The sequence below is a fragment of the Elephantulus edwardii genome, unplaced genomic scaffold, assembly GCF_000299155.1.
Source record: "Elephantulus edwardii isolate Elephantulus edwardi_28Jun2011 unplaced genomic scaffold, EleEdw1.0 scaffold00036, whole genome shotgun sequence".
Lineage (NCBI taxonomy): Eukaryota > Metazoa > Chordata > Mammalia > Macroscelidea > Macroscelididae > Elephantulus > Elephantulus edwardii.
The window spans coordinates 1,223,774-1,248,732 of record NW_006399786.1 but is presented as its reverse complement, the minus strand read 5'-3'; the positions used below and the strand labels follow the sequence as shown (position 1 = coordinate 1,248,732).

At 39.0% G+C, this 24,959-nt stretch overlaps 1 protein-coding gene across 1 annotated transcript in view; it reads left to right on the top strand.

The window, feature by feature from the left end:
• Positions 1–24,959, top strand: part of IL1RL2 (interleukin 1 receptor-like 2) — a 55,992-nt gene that overhangs the window by 28,434 nt on the left and 2,599 nt on the right. The window contains 4 exon segments of the mRNA XM_006884603.1: positions 6,832–6,961; positions 8,216–8,352; positions 11,760–11,903; positions 23,194–23,355. Coding sequence (XP_006884665.1) covers positions 6,832–6,961; positions 8,216–8,352; positions 11,760–11,903; positions 23,194–23,355 — 573 coding nt within the window.

The window sequence follows — 24,959 nt, the reverse complement described above, 5'->3', positions numbered from 1 at the left end:
GACATTCAGATGGCTAACAAGCACATGAAGAAATGCTCAAAATCCCAAGCCCAAATCTGTTGTTTTATAAGGTAGCTATGAGTTGTACTCAACTCAGTGACACCTAACAACAATAACCTCTGTTTATGACCTAATGGAATAAAAATGACTCAAATTATGATTTTTTTAAATTTAAAAAGGATGGTTAGTAAACAAAACCATGTTGATCATCTTGAGAAGAAAAAAAAGAAACCCAAAAAACTCAGACAATGAACAAAATCCCTGCTAAAATTCTCAGACTGACTTGTATACTAAAATTCAATGACTCATTCCTCTCACAAGATACCTAAAAGTATAACTTGTTGTTGTTTGTTTTGTACCATTGACTTGGAACCGAACCATTGCTTACCCTTAGTGGATTTTCAAAGGCAATTAGTTTGTCTTTCATGAATGTACATGACAGATTCCAGACAGATTTCAATAATATACATAAAGGAAAAATAGCATTATCATTAAGCTAAGCTTATTAGAGAAACTCAGTCTTTTCCTATTACTTCCTCCCACTCATTATCTTTTATTTCACATTAACAGAATTCTTGTTGTTAAGTGCTGTTAAGTTGTAGTTGACTCATAGCTACCCTATGAATAAAAGACTTGAACACTTGTATAACTTTCATCATTTCTCTAAATTCGTAGAGTTTCTGGAGGCAAGCTATTTTGAAAGTGGATGCCATTCCTGTTTCCAAGCCTGTTTTAGTCTGGGAGCTCCACCAAACACTGTCCATCATGGGTAACCATTATCGCATTTGACATATCAGTGTCACAGAGTTCAGCATTAACAGACTAAAGGGAAAAAAATCATACAGCTACCTCAGTAGATGCAAAAAGAGCATTTTGAAAAGTTGAACCATAATTTCTTACTTTTAAAAAAATGTAAAAATTAAGAATAGAAGGAAATGTCCTTACTCTGATAAAGGAGCCTTCACAGTACTGAAATGTTGAATATTTTTGTATTGAAGATGAAGACAAGGATTCTTTGTTACCACTCTGTTCTACACTGGACTTTGGGGTCTTAGTTAGCTCAATAAGGCAAGAAAAAGAAAGACAAAAAGATTATAAATGATGGTATAGAATTACAAACATTTTTTAGATTTTATGATTATGTACTTAGTCCCCAAAAGCTATCATTTATTCAAAGAGAACTAAACAAGTTTATTAGGCCATGGTTAATGTATAAGAATGAAATGGCCATATATGTATGTAACAACTATAATAAAAAGAAACTTAAAAAGCATTTATAATTATGCAAGCTGTATCTAATAATAGACTTCTAACATGTCCAAATAGACTTTTTTTTAAAAAAAACAACACACATTACTTAGAGAAAAACGTATTTGCATTGTAGTAATTATTAGGTGCCATTGAGTTGGTTATAACCTGTAACAACCCTGTGAACAACAGTTCTGAACCCTGTCCTATCATGTGCCATCCTTACAATCTCAGAGACACTTGAGCTAATGGCTTCAGTAGTTATGCCAATTCATCTGCTTTAGAGTCTCCCTCTCTTTTACTGTCCCCCCCTTTCCAAACATCTCCTCCAATGTGCTAAAGAACAACATTGTCAATCTGAAGACTAAAGTACACCTCATTCAGTCTTCACAATTACTTGTGAATCAGAGAACTGGACAATGACTAGGAACGACAGAAGAAAAAGAATCAATGGTTTTGAGTTGTGATGTTGGAGAAGAGAACTGAACATACCATGGACAAAGAGAACAAACAGGTTCTCCTGGAGAGGATGAAACCAGGCTACTCTTTGAAGGCAAGGATTTTGAAGCTCCGTCTCACGTATTTTGGGCATGTGGCCAGAAGGGGTCAGTCCTTGGAGAAAGACATCATGCTTGAAAGGGTGGAGGGACAGCACAGGAGAGGAAGACCCTGGATAAGATGGATTGACACAGTATGGGGTAGCTGTGTCAGAGACAGTGAGATTGGTTCAGGACAGGGCAGAGTTCAGAGCTGTTTGTCATAGGGTAGCTATTAGTTGCAGGTGACACGATGGCACATTATAACAATAACAGCAATATGCCAAAGTTTATGAGACAAAGTTTTGTTATCTTTACCTCCGAGAAGCACTCTAGCTGCACCTTTTCCAAGACCTATCTGTTCTTTTGTCAGTCCATGGTATATTCAGTACTCTTTTCCAACACTACAACTCAAAGGCATCACTTCTTTTTCTGTCATCCTTATTCATTGTCCAGCTCTCAGTTGCAGAGCAAGAGATTGAAAATACCATGGCCTGGATGAGGTGCATCTTAGTCCTCAAACTAATATCATTGCTTCTCAATAATTTGGAGAGGTCCTGACTACAGCTTTTCCCAGTGCAGTACATCTCCTGATCTCCTGACTGCTGGTACCAAATATATTGCTTGTGGGCTGAAAGTGAGGAGTATTTGAAACACTAACTACAGAATGTCAAAGACTACAACTTTTAATATGGATTGCATCTCGACATCAAGAAAACAAGGATTTTCTCCATTGAACCAATAGGCAACCTCATGATCTATGGAGAAAAAATTGAAACTGTCAACAAGTTCATCTTACTTGGGTCCACTTGACTTGCACAGAAATCTATATTATATCTATGGAGTGAAAACTCAGTGTTGGCATTTCTTCCCAAACTTATCCACAGACTCAATTAAACCTAGTCAAAATCTTAGCAAGATTTTACTCGTCACGTATAATAAATTTTATAATATTTATGTTGTAATTAACAATTCAATAATAGCCAAGACAATTTTTAAAAAGAACTAAATGAAGGACATATGCTTCCAGTTTTTAAGACTTTTTGAAGGTTACAGTCATTAAGATGGTTTAGCATTGTCCCAAGAATAGACAGTGGGATGTAGTTGAAGGTCAAGTGGTAAACTCAGAAATAGCTTAGTTTTGACAAAATTGACATGATAGATCAGTACAGGAAGTGCTATCTTTACATATAATTATTCTCAATGGTTGGAAATAATACAGAATAGAATTAAATGACCCATCATCAAAACACTTATGAAGATAACTTCAAGATCCTTTTAAACCTAAATATGAAAGGCTAAGCAATAAAGTTTCTAGAAAAATACCTCATAACTTGGGAGTAAGGAAAAAATTAAGAGAACTTACAAAGAACAAATCAAAATGTTGATACATAGAACTATATCAGAAATTAATTTCTGATTGTCAATTGTCATATTGTCCATTCCTTTCAGAGTATCATTCCATTCATCTATTCAAGTGCAGACCTTAAACAAAAAAAGAAATTAAGATGTCTATTTATTATAAACCCACATAAAATAGTGAAAAGATATAATGATATTATCAGCTTGCAAAAAGCAGACCATGGACATATTCATCTGTTGAGTATCTATCAGGAGACCCTACAAATCAGTAAGGATGAGATAACAGGAGAAAGACAAAAATGTGTCAAATAGGCATTTTAGAAATGAGGTTATCTAAATGGTGGTGGTGGTTGTTCATTGTCTTCGAGCTGAGCACGACTCATAGCAACCCTAGGAACAAAAGGCCTGAAGCCACTCTACAGCTATCAATGTTTATCAAAGTTCATAGAGTTTCCGGAGGCATGTTGTTTAGAAAGTGGATGTGGATGCCACTTCTGCTTCCAAACTAAATGGTTATAGATTTTAAACTTCTAAAAGATAAAATGGTCCTTAATCAAGTACAGTCTACAAAATTAAGTTGACAATATTATGATACTATATACTTACCAGAAAGACTAAAATAAAATTGACATTTACAGATATTGTTAACTATATAAAGTAACAATTATTGTATTTGACACATGTGGCCCTCAGGCCTGGTTTTAATTGTTTTTGGTCAAACATTCTTTTAAGTGGTATAACACTGGCCTGTCCATTTACTGTACAGAAGTAATCTCGTGTTTGCTGTGATGCAAAACACTGTAACACTGATGTGTCAAATGTGATAATGGTCAACCATGGTGGATGGTGTCTGGTGGAGCTCCCCAATTAAAACAAGCTTAGAAGCAGGAGTGGCATCCATTTCCAAGATACCTTGGCTCTGGAAACTCCATGAATTTGGAGAAAGGATAAAAGTTCTTTCGTTCATAGGGTTGTTATGAGTCGTCTACAACTCAATGGCACTTAACAACAACAACAACAATAACAATAACAATAACAACATATAAAGTAACAGAATCTAGTAACAGACTTCCAGGAGAAGTATAAATTGGCATAATAACTTTATTTTTTCAAACTCATTTTCACTGTGATTTGTGTAAATTTTTGTTTTCCTTTCCACAATGTTATACACATAATGTTTTCTTTGTGACATTGATTACAGTCTCCACATTGCAACTCTTCCCAATTCCTCCCTGTGTTTCCTGTTTCCACTCATCCTTCTTTCCTAGGCTTTCTTGCCTTCTGATCTTTATCTCTACACAGAAACTGCCCCTTTTGATTTGTCTGGTTGATTTGTCTAAAAAGAAAGTAAAGAGGAATTTCCTCCTCAGTATTACTGATCACTTCATAGTCTTGTTCATTGTTTGGCTGCAAGTTGAGTCACAGGAGTGCTATCAGTATAATTGTTTTAGAAAACAGTCTGTCATCACCATTTGAAGTGGAAGATATATAGATATATAGTCTAAAGCCTGTTAGAGCAGACATCATGTATGTTCATCACAAGTGCTCCAAGAGGCATGAAAGAATTTGTAGGAGCATTAGACTCACTGGATAATATTGGAAATAGTGCAGCTGGGACCCTAGAGGGCAAGGCAGAACTTCCCTAAAGAACTTCCACTAAATCTTTAAGGAAGTAGACTGTCTGTCACATATGTGTATGTTTCCATCGGAACCACTTGTGGTTTTGAGTAGCAGTCAAGCTCTTAACCACTGTGCCCATAGGGCTTCATATAGTAAGAGTAGACAAGGTGAATAAATTGTTATATATTCTCTTGTCTGAATGAAGTGTGACAGCATAGATGGGTCTTATAAGTAAAATGTTAAGGAATAGCCAGAGTATAGGGGTGTATATATAAGTGACATAGGGCAGGAAGGAGGATAAATGAGGTGCTAGTAATAGACTTTTCCCCTGATGAAGCCTTTAGGCTAATGTATAGAATTCATCAGCATTAGTATTGTTGTTGTTGTTATGTGCTATTAAGTCAGAACCCATTCATACCTGACGCTCCAGTGGGTTTTCAGTGGCTGTGAGTAACACAGGAGATTGCTCATCTTTCTCCTGTGGAACAGCTGGTGAATCCGAACCACATGTCTTTGAAATGTGTATTCGATTTCACAGTAAAATGAAAAATCCAGCTAGGGTAAAACTCATTGCTGTGGAGTTGGTTCTGATTCATAGCTTACCTTCCACTGGGTTTCCTAGACCATAACTTGCACAGGAGGAGATGCCCATCTTTCTCCCATAGAGTAGCTCGCAGACACAAATCACAAGAGAAGCACTGCCTGTGGGCTGTCAGTGCAGCTTGCTACAGGCTATGCCACCCGACCTCCTTGCCTATGATTAAATAAATAATAATAGTAATGAAAAATATCACCTTTATCTTTTACCTAAGATAAATGACACCCGTTGAAACTTGAGGTAGGCTATTGGGAAGAACAGTGTCTTTTTCACATGTAGCAAATAGATGGAATTTGGTGGCCTGTAAATAATTGGGCCACCAATCCAAAGGCATGTGGTTCAAATCAACCAGCTGCTCTGAGAAAGAAAGATGGAAGTTCTCTTCCCGTTTGGTTCACTGCCTCTGAACACTTGCTAAAGGAACAGCTATAGTTTGGTTTCAACTCAACAGTACACAACCATCAGCAAAACAAGTGGGTAAGGAGTTGTGCTACCAACCCTAAAATTACTGGTTTGAATCCATCAACTGCTCCATGGAAGAAATTATAAGCCATTTAGTCCCATGTGATTTACTGCCTCTGAAAACCTACAGGAGGTTCAGCTATGAGTCAGTTCCAACACCGCAGTACATATTAACAAAAACATAAGGCAAAAATAAAACTTAGCTCAGTAAAAACTTGCTGAAGGTCATTAAAAAACAGCTAGAACTATACATTATCAGAGAAGTGGACTCAGGAGACCAAAATGGAGAAAGTAGAAAGATCACTGGAAAGGAAATTGAGAAACGCAAGAGCTCATGTTTCCTTTCTTTCTCAAACCAATGTGTGATTTTGTCCAAGTCACTCAATGTGTGTAAACTCCAGTTTTCTCATCTGCAATATGGGAATAAAAATACTTTATTTCTGCCTTGTAGGACTATTGCATTGATAGGAAGGCTAAATGACAAAATGTGTGTGAATTGTTCTATTAACTGTGAAGTTCTCGACTAGTATTGGTTACTAAGCTTAAGTGTCCTATACATGTTGTTGTGTGCCTTAGAGTCAGAATGGACTCATAGTGGACCCTCCAGTGGGTTTTCTAAGGCAGTTAATTGCATGGGAGGATATTGCTTATTCTCCTCCCACAGAGCAGCTGATGGCCTCGAACCCTGTGCCTTCAGGATTGCAGCCCAGCTTTTTGCCTCTAGGCCACCAAAGCTCACAGAGCATAAATGTACTATTCATGTTCTAGAATACTCATCAGAAACTGGTAACATTTGGCAATATACATATACATCTTAGTATAGTAGTAGCCACTCCTGTACTATATGATTTTTGTCAGAGGGAGAACAATAAAATATGTAAAAATCAATCAAGGGAGCATTTCTGTCTGAAAAGACATCCAAGGCTCAAAAACAACTCATGCATTTGTTGACCAGATCTTATTTCTAGAACTTTCATTTAATGCTTTTGACATTGACATTCACAGGATCTCCCTTGACTGTGGCCTGCAATATCACAGACGTGTGGGACAACACAAATCTACGATGCTGGAAAGTCAATAACACTCAGGTGGATCTTTACTACCGTGAATCCAAGCGAATCAAAGAAGGATACGAGTGAGTATTTTCTTTCCTTACCCTGTCAAAATGCTAGCAAAGATTTCTCTACCTAATTTGTCATTATTACAAATGGATTTCTTAAATACATTTCTCACTACCTCTTCATCACTCCTTTGAGTTTTGAATCCAGGAGATTCAAAGATCTCCTGACTGGTGATGCAGTGAGTGCATGGCCAGCTATCTGGTTCAAAGAAGTTTGACGTGCTCACGGCTGTAAATTGTATCACTGTAATTTAGAGTCTAGTAAAGGAGATAAATTAAAGCATGTAGTATTGTGTAAAGTGACAGTAATTTTCTCTCAGCCAGTTTTATTCTCGTTTGATTATATCACAAGCCATAGACCTTTGAGGATTAAAAGACAAACTAAGCAATAGCACAGAGATGTTGTTGTTATGTGCCTTGAGTCGCTTGTGACTCATAGCGACCCTATGTACAACAGCCCTAAACTCTGCTCTGTCCTGTGCCAATCTCACTGTCACCGACACACCCATCCTGATTACCCCAGTCACCGAATCACCATCTCATAGAGGGTCTTCCCCTCTTGTGCTGTCCCTCCACCCTCCCAAGCATGATGTCCCTCTCCAAGGACCGTTCCCTCCTTACAACATGTCCAAAGTATGTTAGATGGAGCCTCAGAATCCTTGCCTTCAAGGAGCCACCCGGTTTGACCCTTTCCAGGAGTTTATGATTATTAAGCAAATGTTATGGAGCTTCAGTGTGGTGCAAATGGTTAGGAACTTGGCTGCTACTCAGAAGGTTGGAAGTTGGAGTTCATCTACAGGCACCTGGGAAGAAACACTTTGTGATCATCCTTTAAGACACTAGTCATTGGAAATCCTCTGGAGAATAGTTCTATTATGACACACATGGGTTGCCATGATTCAATGGTAACTGGTCTATTAGTTAATTCGGTGATATAAACAATAAGAGTAGGAAAGAAGAAGACCAGAAGAGCTACTGTCAGGTCTTACAATGTGGATAAATTAAGGTAATTGAAGAGGAATTGGAGATGATCCTGAAGGACTGAGGCTATTGTATATAATCAAAAGAACTATAGTGTCTTGTCACTGTCCAATACAAATTATATATTTGGAACTGCTCAGTCAATGAATTCCAATCAGTCACTTCAGTGAACTTAGGGTAAAATGATGTTCAAAGTGTTGTTGGGAAATTATTTTTCAGAATAAATGTTATAGAGTCTTTCGGGGAAGTATGATTTGTGTATTAGTGACTGACTCTTTTCTTTTATAGATCATTTGAGCCTTTTGGGGATTATTATAGGTACACAGTAAACATAACCTTCCTCGAGGTGAAAATGGAGGATTATGACCGTCCTTTTGTGTGTCATGCAGGAGTATCTGCAGCATACGTTGTGTTAAAGCTCCCAGGTAATGTTTCAGTGTGCTCATTGTATTCAAAATGATGGCATGGAAACACAGGGAGAAGTGATATTAAAAATTCTCTGTGAGGCCACTGGGTAACAGGATTAGAGAAGTTAAATATCAAATGCGCTGAGACACTGATGCAGTGTCTTATGATATTCACTGACAGTTAACATTATAAAGATGACGCAGGATAAGACTAAGTTCCAATCTATGGTGCATAGGGTCACTGTGAATGGTGGTTGACTCAATGACACCTAACAGTAACTTAGAGCTATGCTTAGAAGAACAGGTGCTGTCAGTAATTAACAGCTGTTAATCATGCCGAAAGAGAGAATGGTCGTTTGTCCCCTTCTGTTTTAGGGCAGTTAAGAAAAATGTATTCTAAGTTAATCTTTCTATCAACATTCTTCTTGCATCTCACATGCAAACTACTTTTGTGCTTGCATACTTTTGTTTTGTTTAGCTTAAATTCTTGGGACCATCACATCTTAGATATAAACTACTGGACTTATTTGGGGGCAAGTTTACAGTTAAGAATTCATGTGACACCCTTATTTTTTATTGATGATACCTTCAAATTGAAATCATAGTTGATCAGGAAGAAACAGATTCCCAAAGCCTAGTTCCCAACCAGCTAGTTGTTTTGACTTGTATATGATTCTGAGACGTTCTATTAGTCACTTGTTCTCAACTAAAAACTCAAACACACTGTTATCAAGTCAGTTTCAACTTAAAATGACCCTCCATTGGGTTTCTGAGGCTACTTATCTTCACAAGAGGAGACTGCCCATCTTCACCTGAGGAGCTGTTGGTGGATTCAAACTGCTGACCTTTTGGTTTAGCAGTGCACCATGCTACACACTGTGCCATCAGGCTAGTGTTAAGTTAGGGGTGAATATCAGCATTAACGGGGCCTTCATCGGGGGATTTGGTGTATCTCACAAGGCATTTCCTATTTATTTTTCTTTCAAGTCCATAAGCTAGCCTGGTTGCTGTTGAGTCAACTTCTGTGCATGAGGACTTCCTGTGGATTAGAGTGGAATTGTGCTCTACAGGATTCCCAGCAGGTCATTGTTTTGGAACTAGATAGATCATCAGGACTTTTTCCTAAGACACCTTCAGAGTTTTAAGTCTTTCAGTTAACAGCTGAGTGTGTTAACTGTACCTCTGAGGTACTCTTCAAAATCCTAGGTGAATTCCCTTTGATTTTAAGTAATTATTACTTTCCCACTTCAAATTTCAGTTAATTTCTAGAGCAAAGCGTGTCAGCTCTTCTGGTACAATAAATAATCAACCCACAAATCTCAAACCATCCCTCCTGTATTCTTACTAGGACTTTGTGAATCTCAGAATTTTTATGGTATTATTTTCTCCATCCTGATAGTAGAGAGATCCTTGTAATATACATTACATAGACTCATATGTGGTTTTGCTCAATTCAAGAAGTGGCATTGCTACTTCAAGAAGAAATGGTAACAAATCAAGGAAACAGCAAAGAAATGTAGAAAATAGAACCACCCAAACCCCTAAATTAGCCAGTGAGTTCATAGTGACCCTCCATTGAGTTTCCAAGGCTGTAAATAATAATGGGAGTACATTGACCATTTTCCTTCCTTTAAGTGACTGGTGAATTAGAACCCCTGAAGATGACCATAAGATTAGTAGAGCAATCCCCTCTAGGCTGTGCTACTAGAGCTCCTGAGGATGCAAAGGAAAGACAGATAAGTCTAATGATTAGAAGTTAGAGATTCTAATCAGCAGTTCAGGTTTGAGTTAGGCACCGATGTGTAAAGCATTTAAACTTGGTTGAGTTCTGGTGGCCTAGTGGTAAGAAATGACACTGTAATCCTGAAGGCACTTGGTTTGAATGCACCAGCTGCTCTGTGGGAGAAGGATGAGCAATCTCATTTACTGCCTCTGAAAACCCACTGGAGGGTCAGCTGTGAGCCAATTCTCAACAGCACACAACAGCAACAACTTGTTAGATTGATATTTTTTAAAAGCAACTTGCACTTTACTGTATTATACATTTAAATTGTCCAAGATAGAAAAGGGGGAAAATTAAGTCTTTGACTTCAGGATGGCCTAGGGAGTGTACAACAAAATTTTCAAACAATATTAAAATAGATGAAAGTACCATGAAGAGTTAGACAAAAGATAGTCCTCCTTCACAGTGCCTCTCAGGGATTCGCTGTCTATTTAGTATTAGGGATCGGGAAGTGGCTGAAGAATTAAGTGGGTTGTGAAGAAAAGGAAGGGATTCTATTCCTTTGTTCTTCTTCCTTTTTTCTGATTCTTTGGGAGGCATGGGGTTTGGGTTTGTGGTGAGGCTGAAAGCTGTGTTGTTCCTCTTCTCAGACGTGTAGGAACATGTTTTCAAGTACTTGGACTACCAGAGCAACTGGTTCTGCTCCTCCGTCATTGCCTGCCTCACCACTTCCGCTCGTAATTGCTCTGTCCTCTGCTCACGAAGCAGTGTTGGATATAACAATTTAAGAGCATATCACCCTCATGGGTGCCATCACTGAACACTGATCATAGAGAGAACTACACATGTATCTGGATCTCAGCTCTTCTGTTGAGCTCCTAGGGCAGACAATGAATCACTCTTTCCTTCTGACAAGCATCTTAAGACTCAATTTTGAGTAGCTGGGAGAGCAACTACAACATCAGTTATTAATCAGAAACTCGCACCAGAGTCACTGGAGGAGCTTTTCCACTTAAAGGGGCTCAAGTCCCATTTCTGGACATTCAGAGGGCTTGTTCATGAATAGTTTGTTTTTGAAAGAAATGTGGATTCAACTGTGAGCAGTACTGTATGGTACATTTGTGCTAGGACTCTAGAATCTTCCTCTACGTGGTGCCCAAGAGCTCAGAATTTGTTTTCCAAAATGATTTGTCAAGAGGAGAGCATTTTACTCTTATATCTGTTGGTTAAAGAGCTCTGGTCCTTGGTGGTTCAAATTTACCAATGGTTCTGCAGGAGAAAGATGGGCAAAGCCTTCCCATGTGATTTACAACCCCCCAAAAATACGGCAGGAGGATCAGCTGTGATCCATTTCCCACTCGACAGCAATGAGAGAGTTGGAGTTGAAAGGTGAAGCCAGATGGTAAATGATGCACTGCTGACAGAGCAGTGGGGAGCTCAGTTCACTAGCTGCTCCGTCTCCGAAAGATTGGCAGGCTCTTCCTACAAAGAGTTTTAGTCTTGGAAACCTGATGGATTGCCATCATGAGTTGGAATTTACTCTACAGTGGTAGGGAACTCTATTATTTATAGAAATATGTAAGCAGCATCTCTAGCACTTTGACATTAATGTATTGCCATTTGGCACTTACAGTGTGCTCTGCATAAGTAAAGGATCTAATGGAATCTTTCTTGATCTCTCTTTTTGTACTGTCGTTTTTAGTTCGAGACTCTCAAGGTTACCTGATAGGAGGGTTCATTGCCTTGGCAGGAGTGGTTGCTTCTGTCATGTTCATCTACAACGTTTTTAAGATTGACATTGTGCTTTGGTATCGGAGTACCTTTCATTCTCCTGGGACCATGGATGGTAAGTGTGGGCAATCTATGAAAAAACTGCCTCACTGTGGATATTTGCTCTTTTATGCAGTCACTTTGAACACATTAATATATTTTACTAGCTTCCCCCCCGCCCTCATGTTGCTAAAAATTTTAAAGGAAAGAATATTTTTGGAACTTCTTGCACTTGGAGAAATTATTTACCCATGCTCCTCAGTATTGTTCTTTCATATAAAGCTGGTGGTGTTAACTGCTCTTGAGTTAACCCTGATTCACAGTGACCTTATCTAGATGAAACCTTGTCTAGTCCTGAACCTTCCTCACACAGTTCATCACTGCAGCTATTGCATTATCTATCTCATGGAGGGTCTCCCTCACCTTTACTAACTGTCCACTTGACCAAGCGTGGTACCCTTTTCTCGTGGTTCATCCTTTCTGATGACATGTCCAAAGACAGTGTGAGTAGAGCAATGTTCTGTTGGGGGTCTATAATGTTTAAATTGACAGATTTCCAGAACTAGATCACCTGGCCTTTCTTCCTAATCTATCTTAGTTTGAAAACTCCACTAAAACCTATCCAATGTGTACGACCTTCATAGTATTTGAACAAATCAGTAGAACAACTTCTAGCATCATGGCAACACTTAACATGCCCATATAGAAACCTGGCAGATGCATGGTGGTGACCAAGTGAGTATTTGCAAAATAGCACATATCATCTGCTGGGTTCCACTGTAACCTTTTAGGAAGGTTCTCATATCCCTTTACATTGTTAAGAGTATTTCTCCTGGGCCGCAATGCTATTTGCCCCTGATAAATTTTTAAAGCAGTGGGTGCTTGAATAGAATTTATATTTTGGAGAAAAGTGAGCTGACGAGGCTACCATTTTTTTCTAGGTAATGTACTTGATACTTGGTATGAAAGACTGGCCTGAGTTTAAGTTTGATTTCTCCACTTCACCCACCACATAGTCTTGGGAAAGTGTTTTATTTCAGTCAATTTCTTAGCTGTAATGAAAATTATAGAAACGAACAAAGCCCCTCCTCATAGAGAGTTGGGGGGGCATAAATAAGGTAAAAATATGGGGGACGATGACCAACACCAGTGACATGAGAGAAACAGTGTTGTCTTAATGGAGGCCAAAAGCAAACTGATGCGTACCTCCACACCCTGTAGTGGTGGCTTTCTCTGTGACAGTTTGGCCCTGGAGCCCGGATAACATAGTCCACAGGGAGATGGGTTGCCAACTCAAAGACTGCTCTTCTCTGGTGGTTTGGGCCCACCCATGGCTTCTCCAGAAAAAGGGTGGGAAATCTCCTCCTGTGTTGTAGATAGCCTTGGGCACCCTCTTGAGGGGCGACCATGAGTCGGTTCTGACTGAGCAGCAATGAGTTTGGGGTTGTGTTGCTTGTTTTTCCATTTTAGTGCCATTTTGATACAGAAATGTCTCAGGATGGTCCTCAGATACTGGCAACCATTACAGAGTAATGCAATCCTCCCCCCCCTTTAGAATGGGTGTAATGGATTAAGAACTTTAAAATACATCTTTAATTTAAATAATTGGCTAAGAAAATGAATACAAGGCAGGGAAGAGTTTGCACAACTGATGCAAGTGACATGTGTTGTTGTTAGGTATCATTTCCTTTCCTCTCATAGAGACCCCATATGGCTCCTCCATACAGGTTTCTGGGCTGTACTTTTTACAGAGGCACATCTCCAAAGCATTCTCCTATAGAGCTACTGCATGAGTTTAAACTGCCAATCTTTCACTCAGCAGTTGAACACTTAACTGTTGTTCTACCAGAGATCCCAAGATGATGTATATAACAATCAACTTATAGCATTCAAATTCAGAGACTTGAAATACTGCCCAGGGCAGGAACATGGGGGATGGGGAAGGGAGCATGTGACCAAAGAAGTTTTGATATTAGGTGCTGTTGAGTCATTTCTGACTAACAATAGCCATATCTATAACAGCGCAAAATGCACCATCCTCACAATCTCTGCTCTGTTTGAGCCCCATGTAGCCACTGTGCCAATCCAGGAGTTCCCTCTTTCTCCTGCATGGGGTGTGATGCCTTTCTCCAGGATTGAGTCCTCTTGATAACATGTCCAAGTACACGAGACAAATTCTCTTCATCTTTACTTCCAATCAGCATTCTGACTACATTTCGTCCAAGACATACTTGTTCATCCTTCTGCAAGTTATGGTACCTTCAGCAGTCTTTGCCAAGACCACAATTGTAAACTGACTGATTCTTCTGAGCAAACTTAGTACTTAATGTATTGAACAGCATTGCTTGGACTAAATACCTTCTTTGCAAAAACAAAACAAAACAAAACAAATAAAAAAAAACCCCAAACAAACAAAAAACCCACAAAAACAAAACAACAAACCCCTAAAACCCATGAATGTTTTCCACATGTTTTGTAAAACATAGATGTTCAAAGTTGGACTCTTTTCTAAGTAGAATTTCAGATTTTAAATTTGACAAATCCTTGAACTACATTGAAATGCATTCCTTTATTTTTCATTTTTTAAAAATAACTTTTTGTTTTGGCTTAATGAAAGTTTACAGGGCAAATTAGCTTTCCATTAAACAATCCATACCCATTATGTCTCACGAGAGAAGTATAGACACTCTCGCCCCAGTGATTACTTCCTCTGAAAACCCACTGGAGGATCAGCTGTGGGTCGGTTTTGACTTGATGGTACAAACCAACAACATTCTATTTCATGACAAGAATATAACTCCCATATTGTAATAGGATTCTTCCCATGTCTTCCCTGTGTTTCTCATTTCTAACTCCCTCTCCTGTCCTATCTAACCTTTGATCAAATGCTCTCTTTTGATCTTGTGCAGTTGGTTGTTCTAAGAAGGCTTTTCCCCTTGATGTTATTGATCACTTTGAAGGACTGTCTATTGTTTGACTGACGATTGAGTCCTGGGAGATTTGAAGAGTGACTAAGGACCATAGTCTTGGAGTTTCCACAACTCTCTTCCAACAATTAAGGTTGATTTTTCTGTAACCTTTTAAATCGTGCTTCATTTTCTTCTACTGTATCAGGACATTTGTTGAGATTGTCAGAGTGGTCAGCAGTGGTAGCCTGGTCCCATCAATGTCTGGTGTCAGGATCATGGAGACTAAAGTTCATGTGGTCTCTTAGCCTTTCTTTCTTTCTTTTTTTTTTCTTTAAATGTGAAGAGACCAGTATTTGAACTCGAGATCCTTGTTGCTATGTGACAAGGTAGTAGATGGAACATTACCTTTGTGGATTATTTTTGTTGTTATTGTTAGATACTGTTGAGTCAACTACAACTTATTGTTGAATGGCTATGAATGACAAATCTAAACCCTGCCCTATTCTGTGCCATCCTTATTCTATTTTTAAGGTCATTGTGTCAATCCATTTCATTGAGGAACTTAGCCTCCTTCGCTGATACTCTACTTTTCCAAGCATTATATCCTTTTCAAATGACTAGCCTCTTCCTAGCAACATCCCCCAAATATGTTTGATGAAGTTTCACCATCCTCCTCCCTAAGGGGAACCCTGGCTGCACTCTCAACCAAGATGGATCTGTTTTTTCTCTTGGAAGTCCATGGGATATTCAGGGCTGTTCTCCAGCACCACAACACAAAGGCATCAATCTTTTTTCAGCCATTTTTAATCACTGTCCAACTCTCCTATGTATAAAAAAATAAGTGAAAAGTCCATGGCTAGGATCAGGTGTACTTTAGTCTTTAAACTGGCGTTCTTGCTCTTCAGCACTTTGGAGAGGTCCCTAACTGCAGACTTCCCAAATGCAATAAGTCTTTTGATTTCCTGATCAAGTTTCCCTCTACCAAGTTTTTTGATTGTGGATCCAAGTAAGATTAAATCATTGAGATTTTATGTCTTTTTTCCATCTGTCATGATGTTTGCTATTGTATAGGATTGTGAGGACTTTGTTTTCTTGATATTGAGATATAATCCATACGGAAGGATTTTATATCTATATGTAATATAGATATATATCAGATATATATATATCTGATATATATCTATCTCTATCTCTATCTACCTATAATCTATTGTAGAACTCTTTTTTTATACATCCACTGCAGCCTTCAGAATAAATGTCAACTTTGATGTGTTTTCTGAGACTCACCCATGTCTGTGAAAGCACACTGTGTTCACTCTATTCCTGGTTGATCTTAAGAAGAAAAGATTCCTGAATGTCACAAATAATTTGCTTGACTACTCACCTACTGTTGAAGGTTTAAACCCACCCAGTGGTGCTTCAGAAAAAAAGACCTGGTGATTTGCTTCTAGAAATACTACAGCCAAGAAAATCCTATTGCAGAGCACTTCTCCCCTGTCACATGGGGGCCTCCGTGAGTCACAATTGATTCAGTGGCAATGATTGTGGAGTTGATTTTGAGAAGCAGAGGGTTTAACCCACTGCCACTTACCATTTCTGATACAAAGATATCAGAAACACTGTTTAACCACTTGCTGATTTTTTTACTTCCAGAAGACTAAGTCAATCAATGTGGAATTCTTGGTAATTTCTTGGGCTTCTTACTCCACTGACTCACTGTGACTCTGACGACCTGTGACGATAGCTGTGACTTACTCAGTGTTAGGCACATAGTGTGAGTTGAAGGTGCTTATTAGTAAGGTCAGGCTTGGCAGAAAGAGCAAAAGGATCGTGACTCATGCTGAGCAGGGGAGTGGAAAAGATGAGACAGCTCAGGGAGCCCCACCCACTGCCCAGGTTGGAGGCAGTCCAAATTTAGTTGCAGAAGACTGAAATTTGGGAGATGATGATTAGAAGAAGAATTGAAAAAAAAAAAAAGAAGAATTGATGCCTTTGATTTGTGGTGCTGGTAATAGTCTTGAACATACCATGGACCACCAAGAAAACAAATAGGTCTGTTGTGGAAAGGGTAAAACCAAGTTTCTCCTTCAAGGTGAGGACTTTGAAGCTTTCGCATACTTTTGGGCACATGGCCAGGAAGGACTACTCCTTGGAGAAGAACATCATGCTCGGAAGGGTGGAGGGACAGCGCAGGAGATGAAGACCTCAGATAAGATGGATTGATACAGTCACTGGGGCAATGGGGGTAGGTAGGTGTGTTGGAGTCAGTGAGACTAGCTCAGGACAAGACAGGCTTCAGAGCTATTGTACATAGGGTCACTATGAGTCACAGGTGACTCAATGGCACATAGCAACAATAACAATTTAAAGCTGATATTTTTACACCCTCGCCCACCTCTTAAATTCAGAAAAGGGAGCTCACATAGTTTAGTGGCTCTGGAGTTAAGCTTCCAACCCAAGGACTCGTGGTTTGATTCCACAGTTGCTTGGCAGTAGAATGGAGAGCAATCCCCTCTCATATGATTTACAGCCTCTGAAAACACCCTATGGGGTCAGCCGGGAGTTGGTGCTTACTCAACAGCACATAACAACAATTAAAAGTTCAGAAAATACGTGTGTGCTTTGGGATAATACCCTTACCAGCTCAATCTATAGGATCAGTGCTATAATACACCCCTGAGTGGCGGGAAGGATGAATGACTTTTGTCATGCCATTTTAAAGACTACGGTATTTCCAGTTGCTTCTTATGCACATGGAATTTGGATAATGAATAAGGAAGACCAAAGAGTGAATGACTTTGGATTGTGGTGTTATTATTTTGAACATACCAAGAACTGCCAGAAGGACAAAGAAATCTGTCTTGGAGGAAGTGCTGCCTGTGTTCCTTAGAAGGAAGGATAGTGAGACTTCGTCTTACGTTGGGTGCATTGTCAGGAAGGGCTCGTCCCTGGAAAAGGACATTATGATTTGACAAACAGCATAAGAGGAGGAAACTCCTAATGAGATTGACACAATGATGTAAGAGTTGGCTGAAGCTCTCCAGAGGTTGTGAGGATATTGCAGAATCTGCCTGGATTTCGTCCTATGTTGCATAGAGCACTGGAAGTCAGAACTGACTCCATGGCGCCTAACAGCAACAAAGATAAAATTCTGACATTTCATCCACTTTCGTCTATGGCTTCACTTGCCTGCAGAATATTTTCTGCTATGCATAAACACACTGCATACTAGGTAAGAAATCTAAGAGAAAGAGAGAGCAATTATCCCGTCTGTATAAGCTGGTTACTCTAACTAGATTAGTCAAGCTTCAAATCACTGTAATCGTTAGGTGTGTATTGCTCAGCTATTATGAGTCATTCACTGGTCTGGCTCTAAAATTAGTGAGTTCTGTTTATTTTCTAAGTAAAAAGTTGTTTGTTTTTTTTAAAAAAAATCTCCTGTTATACATGCATGTGCATACAAAAAATTATGGATAAGCTTATAAATCTACTGAAGAGACCTGAGTGCCTTATTTTATTCTGAAGTGCCGGGCTGGTACAATAGTTAAGGATCTTGACTACTGACCAAAAACTTATATAGGCTTATATTCCCTCAAAGACACTTCAGAATAAAGGTTTTACAGTCTGCTCTCAGAAGATAAGTCACTGAAAACTGTGTGGAGAACAGGTTCTACACTGACACATGTGGGTCGCCGTTAGTTCACTTAAAGCGACTGGTGGTTTCTGGTAATCTTTTTCGAAATAGGTGTTAAGTGGGATGTTAAAAATACATATAAAGTCAAATGATTAAAAACAAACCACAGAGAAAGTTAAACATGGTGAAACAAAGTGTGAAGTGATAAAATATATAGATTTTATTACAAACCGTTGACAATTTTTGAAGGTTTAGATTTTAGTAGCTAACAAACTCAACTCTTTGCTTTTGAGTCAGAATAAACTCTTACTTGTTCCTGCAGCAGGTTTTCAAAAGCTGTAAATCTAATGAAAGCAGACTTTCCATCTTTCTTCCAAGGAGCACCTGGTGGATTTGACTTGTCGGCCTGTAGGGTCATAATGTAACTCCTTACCCACTAAGCCAGCAGAGCTAGGAAAGCGGATTTTAAAATGTTTTGTGTACATTACCCTAAACCGTTTCTGTTGCTCATGATACAGACAGCATGACTTTTCCTGGTGCTACTTATTAAGAAAAAATCAGGAGTAGGGGGAGTTCTCCTCACTCCAAAAGAGTGCAATGTGATGAATTTTATCCTTAATAATAATCCCTAATTGTACAATAGACCCAAGTGGCATGTGTTCTAGTTTTTAAAAATAAAATATTTTATTTTAATTGTCATTTTAACAAGTTTACAGAAAACTGAGATTTTTCATTCATTTATTGTTGCACATTTTACCCCCTCTTCCTCCCTTCCCCCTCCCCAAGCTGACTCTTTTTTTCTTTTCATTAGTTTATTTACAAAATTCTAATACAAATTCAAGCGAATTCTTTCAATTTCCCTCACCCCACTACCCATCAAATTGTACAACTCAATGATTAATCCCCTCTGCCCCTGCACATCCACATCCCTCTGCTTCCAGCCTCTCCCATTCCTCCTGTATCCTTATACTCATTGTACAATAATGGTCTTATACAATGTTTATCCTTGTGGGACTGAGTTAGTTCACTCAGCATAAAGCTCTCCAGTCCCTCCAAAGTTAGGGAGCTTCTTGAGAACAACTCAGCAGATCATATCCCTTCTGAAAAGGTTGTTGTTGTTATGTGCCATCAAATCACAATCAACTCATATCTGATACAACAGCAGATTTTGAGGCTGTAAATCACATGGGAAGAGATTGCCCACATTTTTGCCATGAACAGTATTCGAACTATCTGCTTTTGGATTGACAATGCAGCTACTTACCACTCTGCCACCAGAGGTCCCTTCTTAAAAAGCTTAATAAAAAAGGAAAAAGACTAAAAAAGTTGAAACTTTTTGCATTTTTTTGTTTTTAGAAGGTGAGATTCTTTTACTGTCATATTTTTTGTCCCTGAACTTGGACAGCAAGGAGTTCCTCAAATGACTCATGAAAGACTGAAAAAATAGAACAAAGCTTTTTTGTTCATAGGGTTGCTATGAGACATTCTCAACAAAGGCAATCAACATGAACAACAACATCCAAGACCAGAATGCAAGTAAATACATAAGTAAATAAAATAAGTAATTTCTATCCTGTGACCAACTAAAGGGAAATGAGAAACGGAATGAGTGAAGAGAGACTTAGCGTCAGACACTGGGACAGAGGTGGCTATTAGCCTAGGCATTTGCTGTCCTCTTGTTGTTATGTGCTGTCGAGTTGAATATGACTCACGTGACTGTGAATAACAAATCTGAACCTTGGCCCATTGTATGCCATCCTCTTCATCTCTGATCTACTTCAGCCCATTGCTGTTGTTACCGTGTCTGTCCATCTTGTTGAGGGGCTTCCTCTCTTTTGCTGACCCTCCACTTTTCCAAGCATGATATCCCTTTCCAAGGAACAGTTTCTCTTAGTAACACGCCCAGGTTAGGTAAGATGAAGCTTTGTCATCCTTGCCTCCAAGGAACATTCTGACTGCACCTTCTCCAAGACACATCTGTTAGTTCCTTTGGCTGTTCATGGGATAGTCAGGGCTCCTCTCTAACACCACAGCTCAAAGACATAAATTCTTCTTCTGTCATCCTTTTCCATTGTCCAGCTCTTAGATGTACAGCAAGTGATTTAAAAGACTATATGGCCTGAATCAGGTGCACCTTAGTCTTCAAGCTGAAATTTGGATAGGTCCCTGACAGAGGACTTGACCAGTACAATACATCTCCTGACTGCTGGTACCAAGAGATTGTAGATTCAAGTAAGATGAAATGATTGACAATTTCAGTCTTTTTCTCATCTGTCATGATGTTGCTTATTGGTCCAGTGGTGATGACTTTTGCCTTCTTGATATTGGAACGCAATCCATAATGAAGGCTGTATTCTTTGATCTTCTGTAACAATTGTTTCAGGTCCTCCTCACTCTCAGCATACACGGTTGTGTCACCTGCATAACACAGGTTGTTGAGTGTTCCTCCAATCTTGAAGGCACATTCTTCTTTATAGAGTCCAGCTTCTGGAATTATTTTTTTTAGCATATATATTGAATAGGAATAAAGAAAGGACACAACCCTGACCCATACTTTCCCTGTTTTAAACCATGTGTTGTTCCCTTGCTCTGTTTGGACAGCAGCTTCTTAATCTAGGTATAGTTTTTACATGAACATAATTTAGTGTTATGGGATTCCCATTATTCTCAATGTTAGCCAAAATTTGTTATGATTCACGCAAATACCTTTGCATAGTGAGTAAAACACAAATAGACAATCTTCTGCCTTTCTCTGCTTTCAACCTGGATCCATCTGATATCAGCAATGATATCCCTGGTGCCACAACCTCTTTTAAACCCAGCTTGATCTTCTTCTGCCAGTTCTCTCTCATTGTACTGTTTTGGCCATATTTCGATATCTTCAGCAATATTTTGCTTATGTGTGATATTAATGATATTGTTCAATTCTCTCTATATTCTATTGGATCTCCTTTCTTGAAAATGGGAACAAATATGGGTAAGTCAGCCAAGTAGCTGTTCTCCAAATTTCCTGGCATAAACTGGTAAGAATGTCCAGGGTCTTAGAAGAAGAAAATACTAGCTTTACTAATGAAGCAAGCAGAGCATTAAACAAATCAAATCAAACCCTGTTAAGGAACACATTTTTAAATGGGAAAATTTAATCCTATCCTAAGACGTTTAAGAGAGGAAGTAGAAAGGAATAACTATCTTTCAAGTTCCCATTAAGTTGACTTTAGGCTTTAAAATACCTTAGACCTCTATAAGGAACCCTTGTGTGTGGTGGGTTAGTCATTGTTTGAGCTGTTAATTTAAAATCAAAGGTGTGAATTCATTAACTGCTCCAAAGAAAAAGGATGGACAGTTCACTTTCATAAAGATTTTCTACCTCTGAAACCCAGCTGAGTGTCAGTATTAGTCACAATCACCGGGACAGCAGTGGCTATGTGGCTTTTAATAGCCCCATTTTAAAGCAAACCCCACAGTTAGCCTGTTCATACACTTAACCCACTTGTAATAATTGTATCCACCTCAAGCCCTCTGGCCATATCTAAGTATCTTGCTCACTCATATGATGCCTGGGTAGCCATATATATGCCTACACACCCTTTCAATCTGTTCATTTTCCTGGTCCATTCATGGTCCCTTCATAGTACCTCAGTGTTCTAACTAAGTGTCCATATTTCATGTTTATATGATTGGAGAAACTATGACTTGAGTCAGATGCACCTTACTCTTCAAAGTGACATCTTTGCTCTTTAGCACTTTAAAGATGCCTTTGGCAGGCTGCATAGTGGAGTGGACTTGGGGGAAGGGATTGTAGTTTTACTTTTCAAACAGAAGAGTGAACTGGGGGAGAGGTTGGGCAGGGAGAAAAGTGCAACAATGAATGAATGGAAATCCAAAGTCTCTGTAAACTTTCATTAAAATTAATTAAAAAATATAAAAAAATCAAAACCAAACAACAACAAGAAAAGAACTTAGAAAAATAAAAAGATATCCTTGGCAGCAGATTTCTCCCATGAAATACTTAATTTGATTTCTTAACTGATGCTCCTATGGGTTTGATTTTCGATCCTGATTAAATAAATCCCTGACAACTGCAAGTATATTCTCCATTTATCATGATGTTGCTTTTTACTCAAGTTGTGATAAATTTTGTTTTATGTTAAGATATAATCCATACTAAAGCTATAGTTTTAATCTTCATTCATTCATCATGATTTTGTTTATTTACCCAGATGTAGATGATAGGCAGATAATAAAATACTGCTTGTTAACAGTAAACTTGAGGCACTGATGAAGATCAAAGTCTATAATGCTCAACAAAGAATACACCGCAAAAATCATCATAACTAGATTAATAAACATATCTGTGATGTCATTCTATCCAATTGCAACAGTTGGGGTTCAGTGATGGTTCTAACATAGGAGGAATTGAATCAATTTTGCCTGGAGCAGCAGAGAATGTCCTTTACTTCATAGGACACCTATCTACGTAACTTTAATGAAGTCTCTTGTCCTTGTATTTCATGTTCAGCCATACCGCAGTGGGTAGTGGATTTAGAGTCAAATGTCTCAGGCTGGAATCTATGCCACCTAGAAGAAATCATGCACTATGTCTCGTCTCATCTTCATCTTTATGTAACAAAGTCATCTCCCTAACAAGTTGATGTGTGAGAATAAGACACCATAGCATTGACATGCTTGGCACCAAGTCACCTAAATGTGCTAGTTGACACCTCTGAAGTCAAACTAATGGTGGCAAGTCAGGTTTTCATTTGGTTGTAATGATAAAAGTGAGTAGGAATAATTCTGTGTAAGTGTCTCCATCTCAATTTTAGATGGGAAGCTGTACGATGCCTATGTCTTATACCCCAAGCCTCAGAGTGGAAGCCAGCACCATGACATGCACATGCTTGTGTTGAAGATCCTTCCAGATGTGCTGGAGAAGCAGTGTGGATACAAGTTATTCATATTCGGGAGAGATGAAGTTCCTGGACAAGGTATGTTTTATGCAAAGAATAAAAACAACAAATGGATAAAGGGGAAAGGACTCTCTCAACAAATCTTTATAGAGTTTTGACTGTGTGCCAGTACTGGACTAGGCACTTAAGCCCCGGCTGTCAAATCCGTTCCAACTCACAGTGAGTTCCTGTGTGGTAGAGTAGAACTGCGTTTCACTTTGCAAGTGGAAGAGTCTTGACTTGCCGTCACCTGGGTCTACTGGAAGTCTTTAACCAGAGCTTCTCCAACCCCAACCCAAGGTGTTTAGGACCAAGTTGCTTCTCTCCTCAGTCTCATGTTTAAAATATGATGATGCCTGGATTTCCTGGTTGAAATAATGTGACTCTTTTTGAAGTAAGAACTACTTAAACTCACTCACATGTGCAGGAGAAGAGCAATGATATAATTTAGGTAAAGAGATGAGGGGCTCTCATATCATTGAAACTAACTGCTCAGTGCATTCAGTTGATTTGAACATCTAAATCATGTTTAATGCTGGTCGTTTAAGAGTCAATGTCAAACCCCTCTCCTACCTAAATGAAAGATTTTTTCTTTTTTTTTTTTTTAAGCAAATGTCTTTATTTGCTTTTCCCATTGAACAGGAGGTCTGTTGTCTCATTGGGAAGATGGAGATAAGATTGCTTCTTTGATAGCTACACAGAATGAGGTGAGGTTAAGGTTATGAAAAGACCAATGACCGTTGTAACCCTCAGCACAAATTATACACTAAACAAATGCATTTCCCTCCTGTCCTGTACATGCACTTCCTCCAAAAGCTATATAGTGAAATGACTGTTAATTCATTTCTATTTCTAATCACCAGGAAACTGAAATTACAGCTTCATAGTATGTGTCACTGCTACTGTTGTTGAATTGATTGAGAACAAATTGGTTGCTACCCAAGTGAATGCAGAGTAGATTTGTTCCGTTGGATTTTCAAAGCCTTTGAGAAGCAGATCATCAGGTTTGGATTGTAGCATTTAGGATGCCTTAGTGGCAAAGGAGATGCGTTGCCAATGCAAAGGCTTGCAGTTTGAATCCACCAGCTGCTCCGCTGGAGGAAGATGGGCAATGTCCTGCTGTGCGATTAACTGCCTCTGAAAATCCACTGGAGGGTCAGCTGTGGGTCGGTTCTGTCCAGACGACAACAGTGGCCGACTAGGTGTTTCTTTAGGGTGCCCTAATGGCACAGTCCTCAGGGAGGTGCACCGCTCATCCAAAGGCTGTTCTTCCCTGGCAGTTTGAATCCACCAGCTACTTCTGTACGAGGGAGAAAGACAGATAATCTCCACCCCTGTCACCCCAAAACCTGCTGGAGAGTCAGTTAGGAATCCGTTCTGGTTCAATGACAATGAGGATTTCTGAGAGATTACTTTTTTAAAAAGTTTTCAAGTACCTTGGATTTCTAGGTTGCTAGTTTCCACAGTGATGTAATTCTGTCACAGCAGCACAGGCCCTTTGAAGTTACAAAGTCATCTTCTATGAAAAATTGAAATGTGACCTAGTGCTTGTCATAAATATGGAGAAGAGCCCTTCTCTCATGAGCATACTGACATTTAAGTTTTCAGACACTAAGTCAACAAATATTTACTGAGCTACCTAC